Source organism: Sardina pilchardus, chromosome 22 (assembly GCF_963854185.1).
Source record: "Sardina pilchardus chromosome 22, fSarPil1.1, whole genome shotgun sequence".
Lineage (NCBI taxonomy): Eukaryota > Metazoa > Chordata > Actinopteri > Clupeiformes > Clupeidae > Sardina > Sardina pilchardus.
In genome coordinates this window covers 3,204,994-3,232,513 of record NC_085015.1, presented here as the reverse complement: position 1 = coordinate 3,232,513, position 27,520 = coordinate 3,204,994, and the positions used below count along the sequence as shown (strand labels likewise).

Sequence of the window (27,520 nt, the reverse complement as noted above, 5' to 3'; positions counted from 1 at the left end):
ATACATTCAAACATATGAAAATATGACACTTATATGCATTTCTCCTATATAACATTCAGATGTGTACATATACACACGTACACATGCGTACATAGACACATATACACACACACTGTACACACACCATCTCGGCTGCTGTGTGTGTGTGTCCAGACACACACCTCCAGTGGTTGGGTGTGTGTGGAGCGGGAGCGAGAGAGGGATCAGGACCTGCACATCTGCCTGCTGGGACTTAACGCTGTTTCCTCAGAGTCTTTTTTTTTTGTTTTCTTCCGGATACTTCCATTCGCCATTCTTTTTTTTTATTTTTTATTTTTTTTTTTTTTTTTTGTTTAACTTTTTTTGGTTGCTACTGGTTTTATCTTTTTATTTTTTTTTTCGTCTTTCGGCTTGATTTCTTTTTTTTTTTTTTTTTTGGATATCGGACTGATGCTGACTTGCGGAGAATCAGTGCAGACTTTCAGCTGGAGGAGGGTGCCCAAGAGCAGACTCTTGCATCACATGGAGAAAAGGACCGCAGTCTTGAACCACAAACTCTTGTTTCATTTTTGATCGACACGCGTTACCGTGGGGACTGTGCCGAAGGGCTGACCTATTTGTGTTTATTATTGTTGTTGGGTTTTTTTTTTTTGTTATTGTTTTTTTTGTTTTTTTTTTTTCAAGGAAGGTAGTTTGATAGATCAAGGATAAAAAAAAATATATAGGAATTTCAGATAGTTACAGGCAAGTTTGGAAAGCCAAATATTTTTAGTAAAGGTACCTACATTTTTAATTATATTTGAAACCTTTAAAGACTTTCGTTTAAGAAAAAAGAACAGAAAACCCCCTCCCCCTCCCATTACCCAACCCCAACGTTGAAACAGAATTTGAAATAAAGTGACTTTTAAGGTATTAACCTGTCAGCTCCAGTTGCTTTGTTTTACACTTGTTGCATATCCACCTGTAGCCTTGGGTAACCTACATACCCACCTGTGTCCTTTGGTAACCTGCATACCCACCTGTGGCCTTTGGTAACCTGCGTAACCCACCTGTGGCCTTTGGGTAACCTGCATACCCACCTGTGTCCTTTGGTAACCTGCATACTCACCTGTGTCCTTTGGTAACCTACATACCCACCTGTGTCCTTTGGGTAACCTGCATACTCACCTGTGTCCTTTGGGTAACCTGCATACCCACCTGTGGCCTTTGGGTAACCTGCGTAACCCACCTGTTGAACCCATTGGTACAAACATCTGTCACTAGGAAGGACGCCAGAGAGGGTTAAAGCGGAGCGAGAGGCGCAAGCGTTCGACCATTTCCGTGTTCTGTGTTCGCAACAGGGAGGGGGGCGAAATCCCCCTTTAAGCAGACCTAGAAAGTAACGTTACATTCGACCTGAACTGCTTGCCAATCTGACAGAGATCGATATTCCACTATGAAGTCTTTGCGACACGCCTCTTTAAGCAGACAGGAAATGTTCGAATTTTGCTTCTATAGAGTAATAGAGATGCATTATGTTGCTCTATCTTGTTAGTAATGAAGGATCTTTGAGGACGCTAAACCCCATGGGTGCTGATGTCTGTTGCTAGCATGTCTCTTAAGGTGTCAAGAGGGACATTTAGATAGGATTGTATGGATGCAGATATGGCTTGCATGATGTAGGTATGGATTGCATGTAGGTGTGGATGCAGGTATGGATGTATGGATGCGGGTATGGCTTGTATGATGTAGGTGTGGCTTGTATGATGGAGCTATGGATTTTATGATGTATGGATGTATGGATGTAGGTGTGACTTGTATGATGTAGGTATGGCTTGTATGGATGTAATCCCTCAGGTGCCCCTGTTATGTCATTGGCTTCTGTGACTTCCACGCTGTGTGTCACCTTAAACCCCAACAGCTCTAGTTCATTCATTCAGCTTGTAGAGTATTTGAAGTGCAATTTATCTGCTATTTGCATTAACCATCCTCTTCTGTACTAAATGTTGGTATGGGTTCAGCTCTTTCATCAGCTGTAGCGTCATGTATGTGATTCAGTGAAGAGAGGTGTGTGTGCCATAAGGACTCGTGTGTGTTTCTACAGCCTGTTCCTGCCCAATGAGCCTTAAGTCCAACACCCACCAGAAGCGTAAGCGGCGCACCGCGCCACGAAAAAAAAATAGAATTCCATTGTTTTCAATGGAGCATCGCCCACTGGAAACGTCTGCCGCGCAGCAGCCGCACAGAGATAGAAAACTATTTTAAAATCCTGCGTGGCAAGCCCAGACCACCGAACACCGCTGAACGCCGCTTCTGGTGGGCGCCGGGCTTTAGGCTGGGGCATTTGTCAGAAGGAGCAAAGGTTGTCATTGTTATGGTTTTCTGTTGTTGTTATTTTCCAAGCAGGGCATCACTGAGAAAAACGTGTGCTCCTGTGTCCGGCTGTGTTTGTTGCACAGATCTGCAGTGCCTCAGGCCTCAGCTGCTGATGGGGGGGACTGGCTGGTTTCTGGCAGCTCTGCTCAGCCCAGAGATGGCCCGCCATGTGAGATTCTTCCCCTTCAGCAAGAGAGTGGGGAACGTTCTAACAAAACATTCCATTCCGCAACAATTTAAGGTTCTAGAATCTGAGTGAGACCGGAGGTGCATTCAAATGTGCAAACATAGCCGAACGTTTGTTTGAATGTTTGCAAACAGTTTTCCGTTAGCCTTTGAGTTTTCGGCGAACGTTTGCAAACAATCGCAAAACAGTCTGAGGGGTCTGAGCTCTCCGCAAACATGCAGTGGAACTGGACGTGAGGTTGACCAAGGCAACAATGCAATTACCGTTAGAATGGAATGTTAACACCAAATCATTCAAATTTAACTGCTCAAAGAAAACATGTTCACCACAAATGTTCGCCACTGTTTGGCAAATTTGAATGCACCTCAGGCATCCTTTAGAATGCTCATTTTCCAATATTCTTGTTACACCTGTGTGATGGCACCAGAGGGGGAAACCTGTTCAACAGGTCGGTCCTGGACGTCAATAGCTACACACACACATCTGTATGAGTCATGCGACTAGTGTTGGTTTTGTTACAGTTCTAGTGTCATTTTTGTATAATAATGATCTAGTTTCTTCTCTTTGGGGTAGGGTCAATGATTCTGATATTTGAATCCAATAGCCAAATTCAGGCTCCATCTCCTGAGGTCTCATCCTCAGGAGTGTGCTTATTGGCTGGCTGGCTGGCTGGCCTCTCATCCTCAGGAAAGTGCTTATTGGCTGGCTGGCTGGCCTCTTATCCTCAGGAGTGTGCTTATTGGCTGGCTGGCTGGCCTCTCATCCTCAGGAGTGTGCTTATTGGCTGGCTGGCTGGCCTCTCATCCTCAGCAAAGTGCTTATTGGCTGGGATGTGTTTGCTGTTCAGCCATAGCTTCTGCTTCCTATTCACAGGGCCCAGACTGTATACAAACACAGCTTTGAGAATGTACACAAAGGTATACACAATCATATACTGATGTGCATACAAGGGAGAGGTGAGGTGCATTCACTGATAAGAGTGTGTAAATAGATTGATTGGCACATTGGGGGGGTGGGGGGCAGGGAGTGTGTAAATAGATTTCACAGACACTTTAGGGGGGTATTCCAGGTGATTTAGTTACAAACCTGGGTATGTCAAGTCAGTAAGTAATAAACCTCCTACAACTTGCCATACAGAATCCATACAGGTCTCCTATTAGAAGATTAAGACTTAATCCCCCCCTGAGTGTGTTACTAAACAGGCACAGGGAACAGTTGGACAGTGGATGGACAGTTCAAACGGTCCTAATGGACAGGGTTTTACTTGTCATCGATTTCACCCTCCCCATTCCTGATGGTAATAGGATATCTACCTGATAATCTAATCAAACATCAGTGAGAATGAGGTTTAGAATCACATTATCTTGTTTACATGCATGGCGGAAGTGTGAAGTGTCTTGTTAACACCCCTGGGTAGACCGTAACAACTCTGACAACAGAATGAGGCTTTTGTTTGCATTTGGATTGACAGCAGTCACACGAGTTGCGCCAAACACTGTCGCAGGCGTTCTCATCCATTCCATGTGATGACGTCTCGGATCGTTGTTAATTGATGTCATTGTTAAAAACAACTGTTACCTATAAACACAGCATTGTTAATCATCCAAATGTTCAGATCCTCAGAAGTGAGTATGCGCGAATGCAGTCAGGACACATATCTTGTGAAACAGACCATTTTGGTGTTGGCCCTCTGTCCAATTCATATAACATGTCCTATTTACATAAGCTTGGCCAGCCTGCAAAGAGGAAAATGTATACACAATGAATGGCTGGCCTCTCATCCTCAGGAGTGTGCTTATTGGCTGGCTTGGCAGCCATATTCACAGTACGTTTAATGCGAGCAGAAACACCTTTTGAGTTTTGTTCAATATTGATTTAGTGCAGAGTTGCAGAAAGTATTTGGAGCCCAGACTTATGTAGAAATACAGATATCTGATATAAAAAAAAAAAAATGATTCAAGTAAAAGTAATCTACCAAGTTTAAGTAAAAGACAAGTAGCCCATTATAAAACATACAAGTACTGAAAGTAGAAGTGCAAAGGGGGCTACTAGATGTCAAGGCCAGGTGGGGTGATAACCCCCTTCCTTCACTATGCTTTTAATGAAGAAGAAAGCCGTCAGAACTTTGGATAGGCTATTAAGTTCATGGAGCACCTTAAAAACGTGGTACCAACACATCATATACTATGGGTGCCTCTCATTCGTCTTTTATACATGCTCCCTTCCTTCCTCGGGCCTCATCCCCACTGATCTACATAGAATGACAACAATGGGATAGTCTATCCAGTGCTAGTTATAGATCAGTGGGAACGAGCCTGCAGGACCGATCATCGAGGAGGGATGTTGAGAGGCACCCATTGTCTTCAATGCCTGAACAAAGCTATGGCTGCCATTAATTTCTCACAGTTGATTCCTTTTATAGGCCTATAGGCTAATAAGGTTATTAATAATAGGCTATAAGTTTATCCAACATGTTTAGGGAGGCAGCAACATCACACTCCATAAATATTTTCTAGGCCTGAATTTAGGCCTTGGCGCACTATGTTTTATATTTGCTAGGCCTACATTTAGGCCTTGGCACAATATGTTTTATATTTGCTAGGCCTGCAATTAGGCCTTGGTGCACTATGTTTTATATTTGCTAGGCCTGCGTTTTGTCACTAAATCTTCACTCATTGCCTGTGGTGACATCAAGTAAAAAAAATCTTTGGTTGCAATTATCTAACATGCTGCAGAGAGCTGTGGCCTTTGTTTTCATTGGCACATTTCACATAAAAATGTAGTGAAGTAAAAGTAGGAAGACAAATAAAAACTCCCCCATTCATACGGAAATGGGCTACTCTAGGCCTACAGTACTTAGTTACTATCTCTGATTTAGTGCTTGCACTTGTGGAATAAAAGGCTTCCCACGAGGTTTAACATGTCCTATTCACATACTCCTGGCCAGCCTGCAATGAGTAAAATGTATACACAATGAAAGGAAACTCCTCCTAATATTCCTCCTAACGGCTTTCTTGTGGCAATGTCATGTCCCCATTTACCCGGTGGGATCAAGGGACAACTTTGATATTGAGTAAATACACCCCTTTTGCTGTCATATAAATAAAATGTTATATTTGGCTGATTGACTGTCATGAAACATGCCTAGGCCTAAACATGCCTGACAGCAGTTGTTGTTTTCTTTTCAAAAGCGGAAGTAAGCGTGACGTTGTAATCTCTGACGTAACCAGTGATTATAAAACCTGAGCGAGCCTCCATCTTTACTATTCATTGCGAGGTCAAGCATCGCGTGCGTGGACTTCGTCACCCGTTGTTTTATTTTTCCTTTAACGGAAGGGGTTAGGGTCAGATAAGTCTCACAATGGCAGATAAGATGGATATGTCTTTAGATGATATCATCAAACAGAATAAGAGTCAGCGAGGGGGTGGCGGTCGCGGTGGAAGAGGTGGCCGCGGCCGGGGAGGTGCAGGCGGGGGTCGCGGTGGTGGCGTCGGGCGACTTGGAGGCTCCAGTGGCTTTGGAGGCCGAGGCGGTGGATCAGGCCCCATGAGGAGTCGACAGAACCTGAGCCGCGGTAGAGGCAGACCAACACCGTACAGCAGGGTATGAGAAAATACAGAAATTGGCTGAGAAAGAGGAAAAAGCCTTGGGCAGCTACAATTGCCTTGGTGAAGTCCTTTTTCTATAAGCTTGCTAGCAAACACGACGGCTAGCTTGCTAGTCAGCCGTTCTACATTATCCTGGAGTTTCTCAGGAGTAGTATTGAGGCGAAGCTGTTAAATTGGCATTTAAGTTAAGAAGGCGTTTAAATGCATAATGTTCTCTCTCCCTCAACCTGTTTGTCTTGAATCACCTTGCAAAAAATCAGGAATGGAGCGAATAGGCTAACGTTACGTCCTGGCAAGGGTTAGCCAGCTCGGTGGCTACCTTTGCGTTGCAAGAGTCGGCGCCATTTTGGATGCATCTCTCCACCATCGTATTGATTGTTTACGAGCACTAAATTTCTTCGATACACAACCCAGACGACTACCTGGAAGAGCGGAGGAAGTTTTGAAGATGGATGTTTTTGTTTTTTTCTGTTTTATCAAAGAATGGCATCTACCCCCGAGATGAGAGTCCTTTGTTTGGGAGGGGTTCGCTAGCCAAACACCCTTGAGCGGCGCCAAATTTGCTAGCGGCACCTAGCTGGCTAATGCTAGCGGCACCACAAAAGAGGCTTTCCGTGAACTTTACATTCCCTGGCCTAAGAATCTTCAACATAAAATTTAGGCATTTTATCACGACGGTCTACCAGTTAGCCCATTTCCACACGGGCTAGCTCCCCCAAAATGGCGTGATTTCAAAATGGACGCTCATCCTCTGTGTTGCCATTTCTCACAGAGCTAACTAGGCCAGCCCGGATGCCTTATCCTTTAGCCTCAACCATGGACACTATACCACGGCGTATTTGGCTGACAGCGGACCTTCCTGGCTTGACAACCTCCGAGGAAGCGGCATTCTTTTCGACGAAGCCTGCGGTTCGACGAAATGGATTTGCCGTCTTCTGGAGTGGCTTTGGAGAGGCACCACGAGAGACCTCGGGGAATTGTTGGTGGCTAGCTAGCTGTGCTGCGGGCAGGGATATTTGTCACTAATTCTGGGGTAACTGGTGCTACTGGCCTTTTGGCAGCTTCATGGACATTAACAAATGTTTCAGAAAGTTACCAACACATTTAATTAAGACACTAGAGACACTGTTAACCTGTGCTTTAGTCCAAGCGGGGCCACATGGCCCCCGCATTTGTTGGGGGAGGGTGTGGGTTCATTGTTAGGAGGACAAGCCCCTAGTTAATGCCTTATGACTTATACACCTCCACACTTCTCCAGTATTGTGAATGCCTGTGATTGTTCAGTGTTAGACTGTAGTGCTACATCCAGTCTGTGATGCCACTGCTTGGTGTGCCTGTTGATGCCAATGAGCCCCCCCCCCACTTCAGCGTTGGGGTCGGCAGGGCTGCCCCCCACCAGCCAGACCGACCGACCGGTGCTGCCCAGGTGTGGTGTCCGCGTGGACCCCCCCCCCCCCCTCCTTTCCCCACGCCCTGCTTGCCCCAGCGCGCCCGTCCCCCCCACTCCCTCCCGGGCGGACGGCCTTGCTGGTCATCAGACAGAGGATCTGGCAGTCAGCAGGTGCGTTCTCTCTTTGGTGTGTTGCAGCCCAAGCAGCTCCCCGACAAGTGGCAGCACGACATGTTCGACAACGGCTTCAGCTCCATGGGCGGCGGAGGAGGCGGCGGAGGAGGCGGCGGCGTGGAGACCGGCGGCAAGCTGCTCGTGTCCAACCTCGATTTCGGAGTGTCGGACGCAGACATCCAGGTAAAAAAAAACTCCCACCTGACACTTTCCACCGTGTGCTTAATCAAGTTGGTTACTTTCAGTTGCTTTCTACCTTGGGTTTTGGTTCATGTTTGGCTGAAGGCTTTGCACGGGTTCCATTAAGGGCTTACATGACTGATTGTCTACCCAACCTTTTACTGGTGCTAATTGGTAACCTATTAGTGGTGCTAATTGGTAACCTATTAGTGGTGCTAATTCATAGACCTAAAAGACCTGAAACATTGGCCCACACCATGTTTGAGAATATGGCAATGGTGGTTTGAACCCATTTAACAGATTTACTCACCATTGCCTCAGTGTTTTCACGGCAGTCTGTTTTTACCACCCAGTAACCCACTAATTGATTGAAGTACTCCTATCCAGTTTGGTCATTGTCTCCAATTGTTTAAAAATGTGCTCTTGAAATGATTACACTTTTAAAAGTTGTGTTTTTTTGCCCTGCCATTTGACTCTTCACATGTGGAGGGACATAGCCTACACACACTGCCGTTGTGTGTGTTTGTGTAAAGCCTACCTTACACTGATAAGATTTGGGAAAGATTCTTCAAAGATTGTAGTCTTTTCACTAATGCCCCTCATTCAAACTTTACTCAAAAGACTACAGTCTTTCAAGAATCTTTCCCAAATCTTGCCAGTGTAAGGTAGGCTTTACTTGCGTTGGCTCTGACGTGTTTTTCTCTACTCGCCCGCAGGAGCTGTTTGCGGAGTTCGGCACGCTGAAGAAGGCGGCGGTTCACTACGACCGGTCCGGGCGCAGCCTCGGCACGGCCGACGTCCACTTTGAGAGGAGAGCAGACGCCCTCAAAGCCATGAAGCAGTACAACGGCGTTCCCCTCGACGGTACGTAACGCAGGGTGCGGAAGTTGCCGGAAAAGATCCCATTGGAGGCTAGTCTGGTTTTCACCATACTAAACTCAATCTTTTAAGATTGCGCATTAGTCTGGCGAGGCTGCGCTTCTGTTTCTACTGCACTTCACGTCGCTTCAGTTTCGTTATCGTCACGTCACCGTCCAATAGCGCGCCAGGACTAGAGTATGACCGTTTTTGATTGGAGCCAAGGGTTCTGGCAGTAAACGGAGGAAAAGATCTGCGACGGGCGGAATTCAAATTCCCCGAAGTTCAGGCAGGGTTCAGCCAGCCTAATTGGAGGCGCTAGTACAAGCAGACTTAACAAAAATCAAGTGTTTTGTGTGTGTGGTTGCTCGTTCCCCAAGTGTTGGATTAAGTAGATCAGTTCATCAGCTGTTAAACTGTTAAATGAAGGCTCATCAAATGTTGTTTTTCCTTTGTCTCTTTGCAAAAGTGACTGTAAATGTGATGGCAGAAGTGTGCGCTGATCTGATGAGACTGGGGAAATGCCTGGTCTTAAACATGTGATGGTAATGAAACAAATGTCTTTCTTCCAGGACGGCCAATGAATATTCAGCTCGTCACATCACAGATCGACACACAGCGGCGGCCCATGCAGGGGTAAGCAAGCGCACACACACACAATGTGTGATTATGAAGTCTGAATCCTAACAAATGCACTTGTTTTACACAATTCCCAAAATACATTGTGCTTTTGTGCTAAAGCTACTCCTCAGGTGACCTTACTACGTAGCCATAGTCACCGGATGAGTGCGCTAACCTGCTATGTTTACACTACGGGTTAAACGTTTGGGTTCGCTTAATTTCCATTCCACTCAATTATAGACCGTACAGCAGGGGCCAGCAGCAGTTTTCAGATAACATTATGGGTTTGCAAAAGGGCTCTCCAGTCTTCTGTTCTCTTTTTAAAAATCATATCAGATTAGTAAACAGAATGTGCCTTTGGATCATTGGATGAACGGTTGCTGACAATGGGAAATGTAAATGAAAGATCAGTAATTTCTGTCTACAACAGTCGAACCCTATTGTAATTATGTAAGCACACGATGTAGTTTCAGAACTGCTACCCTTGGTGAAAACTGATCTTGGTATTCTGGTATTCTGGAGTGGAATGGAAATTTCTAAGTGACTCCAAACTTTTGAGCAGTAGTGTGTTTGTTTGTGATTAGCGTGCTAACCTGCTGTATGTTTGTATATGATTAGCGTGCTAACCTGCTGTTTGTTTATGTGTGATTAGCGTGCTAACCTGCTGTTTGTTTATGTGTGATTAGCGTGCTAACCTGCTGTATGTTTGTATATGATTAGCGTGCTAACCTGCTGTGTGTTTATGTGTTTCAGTCTGAACCGTGGCGGCGGCGGCATGAACAGAAGCAGAGTCGGCGGCTTCGGCGGCGTCCAGAGAGGTCGCGGTGGGCGAGGTGGAGGTGGAGGCGGAGCCAGAGGCCGGGGAAGAGGCGGCAGAGGAGGCCAGAGCAAACAGCAGCTCTCCGCAGAGGAGCTGGACGCCCAGCTAGACGCCTACAACGCCAGGGTAAGAACACACACACACACACTAGCCTACAACACCAGGGTAACACACACACACACACAGAGTAGCCTACAACGCCAGGGTAAGACCACACACACACTAGCTTACAACGCCAGGGTAACACACACACACACACACACACACACACACACAGTAGCCTACAACGCCAGGGTAAGAACACACACACACAGAGTAGCCTACAACGCCAGGGTAAGACCACACACACACACTAGCCTACAACACCAGGGTCACACACACACCCACACAGAGTAGCCTACAACGCCAGGGTAAGACACACACACACACCCACACAGAGTAGCCTACAACGCCTGGGTAAGAACACACACACACACCCACACAGAGTAGCCTACAACACCAGGGTAACACACACACACACACACACACACACACACACAGAGTAGCCTACAACGCCAGGGTAAGAGACACACACACACACACACACTAGCCTACAACGCCAGGGTAACACACACACACACACACAGTGTAGCCTACAACGCCAGGGTAAGACACACACACACAGTAGCCTACAACGCCAGGGTCACACACACATAAAAAGGGCAGCTGTGTCACACTTGGTGGTAGTCTGAGTAAGGGCTTGAAACGTAACTGAATAAAAAAGCTGTCCAGTGTGCAGATCTTTCTTTGACACACGTCTACAGCACCACACACACACGCACGCACACCTACATCACCACACACACACACACGCGCACGCACACCTACAACGCTAGAGTGAGACCCACACAGCCAGACGGATTACACACACACACCAGGATGAGTTAAATTGGACACCCAGCTAGACTACTCAGTCAGCTTGAGGGGCTACGCTCTCTAATAACACACATGCGAGTAGTATAGTATATGGGCAAGTTATTCAGCACAGGGACGGCAGATGAACGCTGGATTACGGCTGAATCTGGTACATTTACTTGTCTAGTATAGTATGGGCAAGTTATTCAGCACAGGGACGGCAGATGAACGCTGGATTACGGCTGAATCTGGTACATTTACTTGTCTAGCTTACATGAGCACGTTCATTCATGTACAAACAATACAAATGTGCAGGAGTGAGTGGTAACTGTTAATCTGTTGTCTGTGTAGCCATTTTAAATGTTTTGGTGGAGATGTCAGTCTGTCTGTCGAGTGGTTGTGTTTGCTGTGAAACCTACTAATGGAGCATTTGCCCCTCTCTGTTCTGTTGCCCTCCCCTGTGCAGATGGATACCACCTAAATGCCCAAAGTGCCCCCTCCCCTCAACGCTGACTGTCCAATCACGTGAGGGTCCTGGTCGCCGTGGAGACAGCAGTGGACAGTTTCAGAAAGTTTTACACCTGATGTGTTTCAGATGTGATTTAAACTTGTGTATCGTTCTTTCTCCTTTTAAAATGCTCCAGAATGTTTTTTACCTATTGTTTTTATTTTTGGTTTTTGTTTTTCGGTTTTCATTTTTCAAAAAAAGATAGTGGTCTTGACTGTAGGATTTTAATGGGGGCTCTCCTCGCTGTGTTGGTTCCTCCCACCCCCTTGTAGATCATTGGAATAAACCTACAGTTGCTTATAACCACACTGCCTCCATGCTTCTCTGTGATTTAAACCCGACGTTGTGCTGTTACTGCGTAAAATAGTGGTTGCAAACTAATTCATGGGTTTCATTCGGTCACTTTCCACAGGTGTGGTGTTAATCAAGCACCATGCGGTCTGCATTGGTGATTAAGGTGCTTGATTTTATACACCTGTGGAAGGAGACCTGATGCAACCCATGAGTAGATGTCTCATGGAATCAGGGGTAGAAGTATTCTATGTGACTCTTGTGTATATTAACAGTAATTGTACAAGGTACTGTAATTAAACCTAATGCAGTCGGCCCTTCCTCAAGGACATTTAACGTTACTTGGTGACTAGTTACAGGTCTCTCGGCCTCCGTCAGGTGATCATTTGTAAAGGGTCAAATGAATGGGGTTATGAACTGTGATCAGTACACTGATGGATAGAAATGTAAATATTAAAACAAGAGGCTGGTAACCTATGGATTCTGTTATCAGAGGAAGGTGGCTGATTTAAAGGCAGTCAGAACTTGTTTAGAGGTTATTGTCCACTATAACTTACCAATGGTTCCTAGTGCGTTGGTGTCTTGGTGAGTGTAGGCCTATACATTGAATAACACTGGAACAACAGCGTGAATTTCATGTTAAAAGTTGCAATTGGTGAATAAACTCTGGAGGTGGATAAACCGCATTCGTTTCCACTACAACCCTGCACCAACCTTTTTCACAGGTGTATAAAATTAAGCACCTGTTAAGAGTGCAGACTGCATGGTGATTAACACCCGTGAAAAAGCGACCTGATACCGAATAGACCTACATCCTCAACATGGTTCCCCAAGTTACAGCATTACCACCGGCATTAAAATACAGACCTCGGCCAACGTATTTTAGGTTGTAGATAGAATACTGTTTTGCAGTGATCTTTTTTGTTTTTTCAAAAAATTCAAATACTAGCTTACAATTAACCTCAGTGATTGTGTGGTTAAGGGTAATTATATATATATTTTTTATTATACGCCAACAACAGTCATCGGCATAGGATGGGTTCTGCCAAGGTAGGCCTACAGGCTACCTTTTTTTTTTTTTTTTAAAGTCTATCATGTCGCATATTATGTTTGCTAATTTTACTATCACAGGCGGAGAGTTTCTGTTAGGCTATTGTCACTCTGAACTAAACTGAAACGCAAAACCCCAGGGTGCTAGCTCTCACTAGCACACGGTCAGCTGGCACGTAACCATGCAGTATGTACGTTGTGTAAACCTTCCTCTCGACGCCAACCGGGCAACAGCTCTAATGTCTCCTGCATTGAGCTTACAACGCGGCTCGGCTCTACCCAGGCTCGAACTCGCAACTTTTGTGGCCAATCTCGCATTGGCAGTCGAGCGTGTTAGCGTTTGAGCTAAAACCCCAAGGCGGAATTAAGTTGTCTAACAAGTGTCTTATTACACACATAAACGATATGTGCTCTGCTTGCTCGCCGCTAGGTTGAGATAATGAGTCAAATAGTTTTATTGTGCTTGCCACCGGGCTGAGCGCAAAATTACTATGATGATTTACAGCGTTTTACCAGGGACTTTGATTTTACTTTGTTCAACAGAGTTCAGCAAATTAGCCTACTTTCGGTGCAGTGGCAGACCAGTTTATGCAGTCTCTGGAAATACAGAGCGAGTGCCGTTTGCGCTGCTGCCTATAGCCTATAGAGTGAATCAAAATAGGCCTAGCCTAGTGCCTTTATGTCAAAATGATTGCCTTCTCAAAAGGAAATAGGCCAGCCTCGCAAGCCAACCTTGTCAAATTATACTTAAAATGTTTGAAAATGCATAAAATTACAGTGACGGTTCATCTACATAGTTTGTTAAATAAACAACATAAAACTTCCATTGTACAAAAAAATATGAAAACGTATGGCCTAATCTGCTGTGGAAGTTGTATGGACGATTTTAGCCTTTATTCACCTGTATGATTCTAAGAATATAATTGACATACGGGTGATAAAACGTAATACAATGCACGTATTTCCTAATAGGCTGCCCATACCTTGCCAAACATCACCGAGACTCACTCTCCTTAGATAGTGACCAACAGACACATTCAAACGTATTCTTGAACTTCCCTTCGGATTCTCTATCTAGGCTATCTAAATATCTATCTATCTATCTGTCTGTCTGTCTGTCTATCTGTCTGTCTATCTGTCTGTCTGTCTGTCTGTCTGTCTGTCTGTCTGTCTGTCTGTCTGTCTGTCTGTCTATCTATATATCTGTCTGTCTGTCTGTCTGTCTGTCTATCTATATATCTGTCTGTCTGTCTGTCTGTCTGTCTACCGATCTATCAGTTTATCAGTTTATTGTGCGCTTGTTTGTCGTCACGTCTTGGCGGGGTAAAGGGCAGAAAGAACGCAGGGAACCTTTACGCAGCAGAGAGGTAAGTCGCTTCGCATTAAAAACAGGTATTTTTTTCATAAGCACCGATAGAATACAGATTCATACTGAAGACATGTCTTTGCTATTGATTTGGCAAGTCTCTATAACATGAGCGAATCCGACTTCCATCACTTTTTCTGCTTTCGCACTGTCTCGATTCGCCTGCGATGCCATTTGCGCTTTGGTACTTTCGCAGCTGCAGGCAGGGCTCCCTTGAACAAATACATTTAAGATCTAAATGGGTCTCACCTCGTAAAGGATAAATCAATAAATAAAATAAATATATCAGTATTTTGTTTGTCACTATAGGCTTTGGGTTCAAATGTCTCTGGGGGATGTGTTTTTGGCGTGCTTATTCTTGTTACGGTCCAAAGTCTAACATTAACATTTGTTTTTACTCTGAGTGGGTAATTCGGTGTAAGGATCTTCAACACCCTGAGGTTATTCTTGGTACAGTGTTGTGCAAATACTCTTACAATAGTGTAGCCTAGTGAAGGTTTGATCTGTCAATAGTTAGTTTAGATTTTCGTATAATATTGAAATACGCAAGGATAGGCCACTATCAACATACTTTTGCATGCACAAGTAGACACCAGCCCCGCGTCATGACGTTTCTCAGTAGTCGGTCAGACAAACAAAGTCTCTGCTATCACCAAAGATCATTAAGGGGCGGAGCAAGATACTTCATGAGCTGCTATGACGTCTTCTCGTTCTGTTTTGAAGTCTTGCCATTCAGTATCAAAGAAGCTAAAAAATCTACTGTTCCAAATTACACTTGTTTTGTACGGTTTTATGTTTCTATGCCAATGTATATCTACAACAACTCTTTGGGTATACTGCATGATAACAATGAAACAACTTTTTTTAATCTCTGTTTTTTTTTTTTTTTAAGATTATTTTTTGGGCTTTTTATGCCTTTAATGTGACAGGACAGTAGAGATGACAGGAAACGAGAGAGAGTAGGGGTGAGAGTAGGGGTGGAATCCGGAAAGGACCACGGGGCGGGAATCGAACCCGGGTCGCCGGCGTGCGGTGCAGGTGCCCCAGCCAGTCACGCCACGGCTGGGGCCTTAATCTCTGTTTTGATGTACCCCTCCTCTACCCCATAGTGTAGCTGCCAGTCTGAGACGATGGAGGAAGAGACTCCCACACCTAACGGCAGTAGCAGTGCCGCCAGACAGCCTGAGATCAACTTCATCAAGAGCCACGAGTTCCTCCGCACCTCCTTCCGCACACCCACCTTCTGCTCTGTCTGCAGGAACTTCGTCTGGTCAGTTCACCTGGTGTGTGTGTGTGTGTGTGTGTGTGTCTGAAGAGTGAATGATGATCAGGACACACTTTGTGTGTGTGTGTGTGGGTATGTGTCTGAAGAATGGATAATGTCCAACGACCAGGACTCACTGTGTGTGTGTGTGTGTGTGTGTGTGTGTGTGTGTGTGTGAAGAGTGAATGATCCCTCTGTGTTTTTTTTTTCATTCTCAGGGGACTCACCAAGCAAGGATACAGATGCAGACGTGAGTTTGCTTTGTCAAACGTGCATGCACACACACACACACACACACACACACAGTCACACACACACACAGTCACACACACACACACACACACACACACACACACACACACACACACACACACACACACACACACACACACACACACACACACACACACACACACACATGCACCGACACACACTTGCAAAAAAGACATCATCTTCTTGCAAGACAGAATCACACTCACTGTGTCTCAGTACTTCTATGAGTACACTTAAGTGCAGCAGCCTGTGGCATTGGGTACACACGGTTGAGTGTGTGCGTGTGAACAGAATATAGCGTCGTCTCATATCAAACACTAACCCGGTGCATACATAACTTTATTGGTGTCCTCTATTCGATAGTGACATGGTCACACTGTGTCAATACACAAACAGATTATGTTATAACTTGCTTGTGCCTCTGTGAAGTGTGTTTTCCACTGCTGCTGCTTCTGATTTCTCTACCGCCATTACCTCGAGTTTGAACACGCTCCCTCCCCCTCCGCTATGTAGCCAAGATGGCTTCCGTTGAGGGCGAAAAGTGTCCGTCGTTGCACACTCAGCTTTTTGTCCGTTATGAGTGCACCATCCGGGGACTTGCAGTGACCTTCATGTCGTTGCCATTTTCAGTGTGAACGCCCTCACACACTCAAATTAGGTGTCGTAAGTGCAGAAGTATACGATTTGGGACACAGTGAGTCTCTGCTGCTAACTCTCCGCTCAAGTTGTCTCTTCAAGTTGTCATCCAATTTTGTCACGATGTTTACTTCCCAGAGTGCAGTGCGGCTATCCATACGAAATGCACCGATAAAGTCATCGGCAGATGCACTGAAGCTGAGGACAACAGCGGAGACACAGTGGTGAATATGAACCAGTACTTTAGAGGAGACACAGTGGTGAATATGAACCAGTACTTTAGAGGAGACACAGTGGTGAATATGAACCAGAACTTTAGAGGAGGCTCAGTGGTAAATATGAACCAGTACTTTAGAGGAGACACAGTGGTGAATATGAACCAGTACTTTAGAGGAGACACAGTGGTGAATATGAACCAGTACTTTAGAGGAGACTCAGTGGTAAATATGAACCAGTACTTTAGAGGAGACACAGTGGTGAATATGAACCAGTACTTTAGAGGAGACACAGTGGTGAATATGAACCAGTACTTTAGAGGAGGCTCAGTGGTGAATATGAACCAGTACTTTAGAGGAGACACAGTGGTGAATATGAACCGGTACTTTAGGAGACACAGTGGTAAATATGAACCAGTACTTTAGAGGAGACTCAGTGGTGAATATGAACCAGTACTTTAGGAGACTCAGTGGTGAATATGAACCAGTACTTTAGAGGAGACACAGTGGTAAATATGAACTAATACTTTAGGAGACACAGTGGTGAATATGAACCAGTACTTTAGAGGAGACTCAGTGGTGAATATGATCCAGTACTTTAGAGGAGACTCAGTGGTAAATATGAACCAGTACTTTAGAGGAGACTCAGTGGTAAATATGAACCAGTACTTCAGAGGAGGCTCAGTGGTAAATATGAACCAGTACTTTAGGAGACTCAGTGGTAAATATGAACCAATACTTTAGGAGACACAGTGGTGAATATGAACCAATACTTTAGAGGAGACTCAGTGGTGAATATGAACCAATACTTTAGGAGACACAGTGGTGAATATGAACCAATACTTTAGGAGACTCAGTGGTGAATATGAACCAATACTTTAGGAGACACAGTGGTGAATATGAACCAATACTTTAGGAGACACAGTGGTGAATATGAACCAATACTTGATACTTGAGGATGATAATGACGACGATGATGATGATGGTGCTGATGCTGACAATGATGATGATGATGATGATGATGATGATTATTATTACTATTGTGTGTGTGTGTGTGTGTGTGTGTGTGTGTGTGTGTGTGTGTGTGTGTGTGTGTGTAGATTGACAGGCCGCATCATTTCAAGGTTTACAGCTACAAGATTCCCACCTTCTGTGCCCACTGCGGAACCCTTTTGTGGGGTTTCTTTAAACAGGGATGCAAGTGTCAGGGTAAGTGTGTGTGTGTGTGTGTGTGAGTGAAATGACCTAAAATGTCTACTGCAAGTCATTTCAGTAAAGCACTCAGTCTCTCTTGCCTTGAACTGTTTATATGTAGTCTTTATTATAAATACTGTATATAACCATTTATATAATGAAGGCTAAGTACAATTACATGATCAGGTTTATAAGGCCCTATTATACTGTTGATGTCTCTTGTTATTTATGAAGGCTTAGTACTGTTGATGTCTCATGTCGTTTATAAAGGCTTAGTACTGTTGATGTCTCATGTTACTTATGAAGGCTTAGTACTGTTTATGTCTTGTGTTGTTAATGAAGGCTTAGTACTGTTCATGTCGTTTATTTACTGTTGTCTCATGTCGTTTATAAAGGCTTAGTACTGTTGATGTCTCGTTATTTATGAAACTAAGTACTGTTGACGTCTCGTTGGCTGTTTTGAACTCTAGTCTTGTGTCTCTTTCAGGCTGTGCGTTGAATGTCCACCATTGGTGTCAGAAGAAAGTGGCCAGCCTCTGTGGTGTCAATTAGACGCACCTGCCAACGGCTCTCCCCCAGGCTCACTACCACCCCCTGTGGCTGACCCAGGGACTGCAGATGCACATTAGCCTCTGTGCTACAATCTGCCTCAGTTATACACTGTGCGCTGTCCCTCTTAAATAAATATACACATACATAAATATGAATGTTGTTGTATGTCCATCAGTCCTAGACCAGCTATGAATGTTACTACATGCCCTAAACAACAGTCCTAGACCAGCTATGAATATTAGGCCTATTATATGTGACCCTGCAAAGCGAAAGAGGTCACTTCGGTAAAATTTCGGTTTTTACAAAATTAGGTTATTGTGCCCACATGAACGGCCATAAACTAAGCTTTCCAACGATATGTATATCGAGGGTATTACACAAACTATCGCTAAGATAACCGCATCCAAAGTTGACATGGTTCTCCTGTCACGATATGCCAGAAGAGGAGAAATCACCTTTTTAAGCGGCGTGAACAACTGGAATGACTGCAAATGTGTTGAATCTTTGCCGGGTTTAACAGTCAAAACGTACGTTTTTCAGTGAAATGAGTTCACAATATGAAACTGTAGACTGTATACTGTCGAATTATGCAAAAACGTGCACGTGAAATTCAACATTTTAACCCAGAAGATGTCCATTAGTCCTAGACCAGGTATGAATGATATTATTATATATGTATATATTATATATATTTTGTCTTTGAAATAGAGTATCCAAGCTGAGGTGTGTGCTGTTCTCTTTGTCATAGACCATTTAAAAGAAATCTGTCTGGAGACCCTTAAGGCTCACGGTCGCTCGAACACTACACTAACACACACACACACACACACACACACACATATACACACACACACCACTCTAACAAGTTACAAAGACATTTATAGACTTATTCCGGTCTCATGACAAGGTTTTTTATCCAACACGATGCCCTTTATAATCGTTGTAAAAGCTAAAGTCTGATTTATTTAGCTAATTAGCCCTGTAGCATTAAGCCCAACACAGCCATTATTACAGTATTATGATTCTCGCTCTTTTGCTCTCAGACTTCAAACCATCTACCAATCAAGCCATCCATTCATTAGTGCTTGAAGAACAATGGAATATATCCCCCCTTACGCACACACACACACACACGCACGCACGCACGCACTAACGCACACACGCACACACACACACACACACACATTCACATTTTCATATAGAAAGTGAAAGTCAGGCTACATAAGCCTGAAAGCAGGAAGTGACAGCCAACAGCACATCCTCTCACCAACCACGGAAACAAGAATTCATTTGCCACCGAGAGACTCAGGAGAGAGACGATACAGACGCAAAAGTTGTAAGTTGGAATTTAATGATTTAACAAGTTGTTAATTTGCATAGAACTGAGTGCAAAGCCAACTAGGCTGCACTACACAGTCAGCGATATTTTATATCAACATGCACTGAGCAGAGTCTGGAGTAGCCTATGGTCCTCGGTCATACTTACAACCTCTTATGATTTTGTTGTTGAAACTGCTAAGCAAGTATACGCAAGAGAAATAGCGATCCTATCACATGCTTCATCTCTCCAGCGAATTGCCACTTCAAGTTCATTTTTTCTTAAAAAGCCATTATAGCCTATTCAAAGTTAAATATCTTACGGAAGTGCTCGTGTTTCATGATTTGTCTAGAAGAGGAAGTGAGTGTGTGTGTGTGTGTATGTGTGTGTGTGTGTGTGTGTTGACTAGGCCCTCAGAGCACTTTGGGGACATCAGGTCCAGTGTAAGGGCCACTGGCCTGTAGTCATTGAGGCATGAGGTAGCTGCTCTCACTGGTACAGGTGTTGTGGTGGTGGGTGGATTCAAAACACAATGGCACTGTAGACAGTGTGGGAGAGATATTGAAGATGTCTGTGGCAATGCCCATCAGTTCAGTGGCACAGCCTGAGGACACGTCCCAAGATGCTATCTGGGCCTGCCGCCTTGTGTGATCTATACACTTGACTTGTGTATGTTCACTCTGCTGTGATCTATACACTTGACTTGTGTATGTTCACTCTGCTGTGATCTATACACTTGACTTGTGTATGTTCCCTCTGCTGTGATGTATACACTTGACTATGTCCACTCTGCTGTGATCTATAAAGTTCATAACATTTCATCTGAAGATAGGGGCGATTAAAGCAATATAATATTGCATTTTCATGTTTTACCATGGGGGTGCACATCACAAATGACTGCTTCCAGATATGCATTAGGCCTATGCCTATTTTAGACTAGTCGAAAACCATGGCTAAAGTTTAATTACAGTAGGCTACTCTCACGTTCTTAAAGTGAATTCGACCTAGGCCTACAGTGTAATGACATATAAAGATAAATATTTGTCGATATGACAATAGTGTCAAATTTAAGTCTAAAAAAAAATCAATATGAAATAGTTCACTTTTACTGTATAAATGTGTATGTATAAATATGGCAATATCAATTTCAAAATGTTTGAGATGCAAAGGTATTATTGTGTGTTGGGGGATTATATGCCTTATAATGTCTTTGATCTCCACTGGTGTGGTGGGGGGCTCCAAAATCAAATCAAGAAAGTAAAGTATTACAATTCTTGACTTGATATCATTTTTAAATTGTCATTACAATTATTATCATGTGTTTAACACTAGAAGCGCCAAGCGCCGGTCATTTGACCGCTGACGCGTATTTCTAGAAGCGCCGTGTAGGTTTGACCTAGATATACCTAGAACGGCCGGGCTGCGGTCATTTGCGGTCATTTTACAAAAAAAAAAAAATCTTTTCACTCGATTCAATTCCAGGACCCTACATTCACGACTTTTCCTAAATACGCGTGTTTTGTCTCCCAGAATTTTTACATGATCAAAAGCACACTGGTACAAGCTAGTTTAGAGCTATTTTGCACTCACTTATGTGACAACACTATGTTGTCTCGCGTTCGGCCATGTTTGTCCAGGCTGCTATTCTCTTTTCTCACAGCAGATGTCGCAAGGGTTTCCTGTCAGTCGGGCATGAGAATAATATTTTACCATAAAACATATAGTTTACATATGTGCAATATGTATTATATATGTGATTTATTTTAATAACTATTTTTCATTTACATGGCATAGTCTATGGAGGCGATTTACAGTGGTAAAATGCGAGTTTGTTTTGAAAACGTTGTTCTGCGACGTTGTTCTATTAGGCAGGCCCAGAGCCATATAAAGGCTTACGTGTGTAAAAAATGTTTTCAGCTGAAATTCGTCGAAGCCTATTTATGTACGTAGGGCGCGTATGCCTACGTACATTCATAGTTGTATCTTATCTTCTATTTGTAGGCTATATTTTAAAGCTCAGACTAATGTATAAGCATTTTCTTACATATTTGCTGGACAAAGAAATCTATTTCCACTTGGTCATGGTATTCACTGGCGCACTGTTAACTCTCTCGACCACTACGCAGGAGACCTGGGTTCGCTACTTGACACGAGCGAAAAAATATAGCTTATAAATGAATTCGCTGACTGTTTTTCAACGTCGACGAACAATTGTTTTTTGTTAATGGTTTTTTATAACAAACTATCTGAAATAAACGGATGAATCACAATACTATACAGGAATACATGACTGTCTGCCAAGACTAGTGTGAAAGCAGAAACCGTTCATCAACCTGTAATGAATATCTAGATATCTAACTTCAGCACGGTTTAAAATAAATAGCCAAGTATTTTTGTTCCTTGGTCATTATAATGCAGCCTACAGTAGGCTACAGTAGTTTCGTTATTTCACATTTAGGCCGGCCTATCCATGATGAGAGGCTCAAATACTTTCAACCGTCTCTACTACATCTCAGAAACTGTTGGCATGGCAACAGAAACATGGGCGCAGTGATATCACGCACTACTACTGCTTGTTGCCTATGGGGACTATTTTCAGATATCACTGTGCCCATGGTACGTTTGCAACTTCCCTTGATTATTACGCAAGATGAGAGCGTAGTGTCAAATCAGCCTAGAAAAACGTCAGGTTTCACTTTCAGTTGGTCTTATTGCACTTTCTAACTTGAGAAGAGACACGTTTTAAATGGGAAAATTACCGGAAATCACTTTTAAGCATGATGCTAACAGGCGAGAAGCTAATGGTCTAATCCGATTCAATGATCTATGCTAGGCTGAAGCTAAAAGTTGTATCGCCAGACTCACAGAATGGCTGGATGAACGGGAAAAAGGTAAATATTGATTGTTTTGCTCGAGGGGAGGTGGAAAATGAGCTTATTTCCAAAAATGGCGGAATATCCCTTTAAATATAGATATTTAACAATGGAAGCTTAAAACGTTTATATCAAACCTGTTATAGGCCTTCACATTCTAAAGATCTGTCCATTAAGAATTAAGGTTATATTTGGCCAGTGACTGCTAGACAACTTCCTTGTGACCTAAGGTCAACCTTGAAGCAGTCACAAACCAACTTCTGCAAAAGCAGCATTGAACCCTTGTCATGAGAAAACTCATAAGTCATAACTGCCCATTCTCACTGTGATTACTAGTTTATATCAAATCTGTTATATGTGGTACACAGTATAAAGCTAATTTAAGAAAAGTTTATATCGGGCCAGTGACTATGCTAGATAGCTTCCTCTATTCCTCCGATGGCAGACAAGAGTCTGTAAAACGGTCCTTGACCTTTTGACCTGAGGTTAACCTTTTGAAGCATAGCCACAAACCAACTTCTATAAAAGCAGTTCTGTATCCTTTTAATGAGAAAACCACACTATTGCTAAATACAGACATAGGGAATATAGGGCTCGTGTGGAGGGACTCAAATAAAGGGAGCCTCTCAGTTTGTCTTTGGTGATACCCAACGTTATCACATTAGGGGAAAGGGAACCATGGAATAGTGACGCAGGTAGAGAAAAGCTCCCATTTAAGTCCCCACTTGGTCATCACGCACCCCACATCAGGAAATAAGGGAACCATGGAATAGTGGCTCAGGTAGAGAAAAGCTCCCATTTGTTGACCCCAAACCTCAGATTAAGGATTTTGGATCAAATAGAGATAGCCTCTCCTTTGTACCCTTTCATATGCTAAACTCGCAACAGACACACACACACACACACACACACACACACACACACACACTGATAAATGTTTTCTTTTTTTGTACTGTGAGAGGCATACAGACCTAAAATAAGCACACACACACACACACACACACACACACACACACACACACACACATACACACACATATAGAAGAGTAGCAATCTCAACTGTGATTTTAGGAGCCCTGTAAACACCAGAGTGGACATAATACACAATAGTATCCAATTCAACAACCTAGTGGACACTTGTTGAGTGCTAAAAGTGGTAATTCAACAACAGTCGACAAAAAGAGTGATATTCCTGGTTGGAACATAATAGCATGTGCTCCAAACCAAACACACATTGATATTGACACAGACGCAGTTCTGTCTATTTTAACATTTACATCTCGTAATTTAGCTGACGCCTCCTTTGTGTAACGCTGCATTTTGACTTTATTATTAGATAGTATAAGTGGGGACATAATGTTGGTTACTGACTGAAGAAATTAGGTGGAAAAACATTCAACTTTCCATATAAAGAAAGGACAGAACATGTGAAGAATCATACCTGATTTCAATATATAGTAAGTCTGCCCCAGAAGTGGCAAATTTCACAGTCATTTCCTACATTTTCATCTTCATATCTTCAATTATTACATTTTCTACATTATCATATAAATATCGAAATGATTACATGCATTTTACATGTAAAACGCTGTAATGTCCTATATATTCATAGGCTAGTCATATTTTAATTATCACATAGCCTACCTTTTACATATAAAATGCAGGGGGGTGCAGTGTTTGTCCACTAGGTGGAGCTCTGCACAATAAAGTTATATGCCATTCCCTGCAGTTGGAGTGCCAGCACAAAGTTCTAGAGGGGAGAAACGTGCTGTCTCGGTGCCAAATCTCCGCCTTTCACTCACCTGCCGTAAGTGCCTCCCCCACATCCCGCAACAGGACTTTTACATCAGCCCAAAACTCTACACCGTCGGTAACACCGATCAGCATTGACCCGCCCCGAAGTGACCATTGAAAACTGAGAACTGGCAGGAGCAGTGGGTCCAGAGCAGCTGATATGACAAGAACACTCTGACGGACTTACAGACACACACTCGTCGACTCGTCGGCCACGCTAATCCAGGACAAGGTAGACCACTTGACTATTTAGCAACCTAGTGCAGCTATACTATCGAATATTAGCTTCCAGCGAAGTTTGTTATCAAATTGGGGAAATTGAGAGCATACACTGGACAGTTAAAGAAACTCATGCAACATTTTCGAGCGAAAATGAAAAGCGAAAGTGGCCAATCCTGCATAGTTTCTCTTTAAGTAAACACTTTCATTTTGTGTCTACTGTGATTTCTTCTAGATTGTAGGCCTACTTGGTTTCTAACTCGTGTTGATACAAGTATGAATGTCTGTGTGTCTCTCTTGTGTGTGTTTGTGTGTGTGTGTGTGTGTGTGTGTGTGTGTGTGTTTGTAGGGGAGGGAGCTAAAAAAAAATGTGCAATCTTGTAATAACATGAAATGGATAGCTGTGCGTGTGTGTGTGTGTGTGTGTGTGTGTGTGTGTGTGTGTGTGTGCTAAAAAGTGTGCATTCTTGTAACAACAGGAAAAGGAGTAGCTGTGTGTCTTGTAAGGAAGGGCGAAATCTCTCCCAACAATGAAAACATGTCGGACTTTCTCCCATGAAAGGTGAGTGTGAACAATGGAGAAATAGGCTGAGGAGTTAGATAGTAATGTTATTACGAGAAAGAACATGATTATCTGACTCCAAGATTTATAACTTATCTTTGATAAATTACGAAATAACTAGTTTGTCCATTAAGGCAGAGCATTACTAGACTTAAAGATATGCAACTGGTGGGTAAATGAACAATTTATTTGGCATTAAGACTCTGTAGCTCTTACAGGTTTTTTTTTAATGCTTAAACGCTAATCGTGATTCTTCTCACAACTCACTGCACTTACACTCAATTTCCAAATTTCCAACACACTCCTAGCAAAATTATACACACGTATGGCTTGTGAATGTGTGTGTGTGTGTGTGTGTGTGTGTGTGTGTGTGTGTGTGTGTACATGCCTACACGCCATTAAAGCCCACAAAAGAACAGTTAAATGATCATTAAAACAATCAACTCAAAACTAGCATGGATCATCCCATCAAGTGAACGTCACTCTGTAGCTCAACACTTCTGGTGAGATTCATTCATTCGTTAGCGCTGTCTGACTGAAAAGACGTCTGGATTCCCTTAAATCACATGACTTTGGGTCATAAGGGGGTCTGAGATGCCCCCTGATGGCTGTTCTGGATATAGCAGAGAAGCGGTCTGGATTCCATGGTGACTGTGGGTGATGCTTATTAGATGCTCAGATAGAAATGATGCTTTATCAGGGTCACATGGCGATCACACACCAAAAAAAACACCTCACAATTTAACAAATGTCAGTACAATATTAATTAAAATTTGATTATGAATTATTCTGAGCTTAACTGTGTATGAACATGACCTGTGACCTATTGTGTTATGTCCAAAACAGTTCCGTTTGAGATGAGCAGCATAAATATTAAACTTTCATCAGTATTTAATGTTCCCCAGTCATTTCCACTTCAGGCCCTAATCAGTAACCTGACTCTCGCCAGATCGTTGTAGTTCGCTGAGCTTCGCACAAGGATCTGGGACTGAACGATAGGAGATGTATTTCTGAAGGTGGGGCCTTGTAAAAAAAAAACCTTGTATGTGATTGGATAAACCCAGGGCTGTACGCTTAGCTTTTTCACTAGGAGCATAGGTGCTCCTAAATGAAAAAATGTAGGGGCACAGAAAAAAATTAGGAGCACTATGAAATTTCATTGAAAACCTTATTGCCTTAAGCAGGATACAGATCATTCACAGCAGTGGCAATCCTAGTCTCTGCTCAAACCCTCCACACACACAGAAAATGGCTTGTCTGGTTTCTATTTCATATTTTGAATTCAGAATTTGTATAGCCTACATTTTGTTAACAATTCATGGCATTATAGGATCTGCATAATGACTTATAAAATTCAAGGTAATTTGAATACTTCATATTGATTACACTTGTCTTTAATGATATTACAGGGGTGATGTGTAGGTCTAATTGAGTGCCTGTCACTTTAAGAATTACCGTAGCCTACATAATTAGGTTGCATTCTTTAGGAAAATAGTCGCGCATAGTTCAAGGATACATGTTTTCATTAAATAACATGAATATTCAAAAAACGAACAACGGTAAAGACAAATATTTCCGGTGTAATAGAAAAGATGAGTGTCCAGCAATGTTAACTTCTATGATTTAGGTAGCCTACCATGGCATGGCATTGTGAGTTGTCTGTTCACTTTTTCCTTGGTCATGTTCAATTGGCTGGGTGCTTAACTTACTCTGCCATGACTTGTCTTGGAGTTTGGTAGCCTATATCTGTTATATCCAATGAGTGACAACCAGTGCTCAAAATAAAATGTTACGGTATTCTCCTGATAATGTTAGTGGAATGGATTTAATGTGAACGTAGCTAGGCCTGCACGATAAATCGTTATAAAATCGCGATCTCGATTCATCCCTGTGTGCGATTTAATTTTTCATTGATTTCACGCATCCCAGACACACCCACATGCATGCACTTAGGCTGCGTTCAGACTGCCAACCAAAATCCGATTTTTAAGCCCATTCCGATTTGAATCGGATGTCACTTTTGTAGTCTGAACAGTGACAGGTCACATGAAATCCGACTTTCCAAAATCACATCCAGGATAGTTCCATATCGCATTCATATCGGATATGGACAGATGCGTCTCAGTCTGAACAGCTCCCAACACTCAGATCGGATTTGACTGTCCGTGACGTGACTTTACGTGCGTGACCGCCCGTTCTATTAAATAATTAAACAGCCTTCCAACAGTTTGAAGCGGAGCTTGCCACTGATTAGTTTCGGTTTCTGTCGCGCAAATACGCACACTTATGCATGCATTCAATGAACACTCACCTAGTTGTATTGTTCTATGTTTAATCA

General features: G+C 43.2%; 4 protein-coding genes across 5 annotated transcripts in view; all 4 read left to right on the top strand.

Moving 5' to 3' along the window:
• Window positions 1–885, top strand: part of mcrip1 (MAPK regulated corepressor interacting protein 1) — a 6,262-nt gene extending 5,377 nt beyond the window's left edge. The window contains exon 5 of the mRNA XM_062525846.1: window positions 1–885. This exon is cut by the window's left edge and continues 472 nt beyond it. The gene's annotated coding sequence lies outside the window, so the exon portion shown is untranslated.
• Window positions 886–5,780: 4,895 nt separating this feature from the next.
• Window positions 5,781–11,878, top strand: alyref (Aly/REF export factor). Its single transcript, XM_062525841.1, has 6 exons — window positions 5,781–6,125; window positions 7,719–7,877; window positions 8,591–8,738; window positions 9,305–9,368; window positions 10,107–10,299; window positions 11,534–11,878. Exons 1-6 carry the CDS (start codon window positions 5,883–5,885, stop codon window positions 11,546–11,548), a joined length of 822 nt encoding a protein of 273 aa, XP_062381825.1. The 5' UTR covers window positions 5,781–5,882; the 3' UTR covers window positions 11,549–11,878.
• A 2,249-nt stretch (window positions 11,879–14,127) lies between these two features.
• On the top strand, window positions 14,128–18,565 carry LOC134069773 (protein kinase C delta type-like). 2 transcript variants are annotated; one of them, XM_062525844.1, is made up of 6 exons: window positions 14,128–14,283; window positions 15,392–15,552; window positions 15,765–15,796; window positions 16,594–16,679; window positions 17,771–17,879; window positions 18,352–18,565. In XM_062525844.1, exons 2-6 carry the CDS (start codon window positions 15,413–15,415, stop codon window positions 18,414–18,416), a joined length of 432 nt encoding a protein of 143 aa, XP_062381828.1. In that variant the 5' UTR covers window positions 14,128–14,283; window positions 15,392–15,412; the 3' UTR covers window positions 18,417–18,565. The 2 variants fall into 2 exon arrangements, with proteins under 2 accessions (XP_062381828.1, XP_062381829.1); XM_062525845.1 differs by having other exon boundaries at window positions 14,185–14,283; window positions 15,397–15,552.
• Window positions 18,566–19,647: 1,082 nt separating this feature from the next.
• Window positions 19,648–27,520, top strand: part of LOC134069757 (NACHT, LRR and PYD domains-containing protein 1 homolog) — a 124,927-nt gene continuing 117,054 nt past the window's right edge. Inside the window, exon 1 of the mRNA XM_062525819.1 lies at window positions 19,648–19,752. The gene's annotated coding sequence lies outside the window, so the exon portion shown is untranslated. The remainder of the gene's footprint in view (window positions 19,753–27,520) is intronic.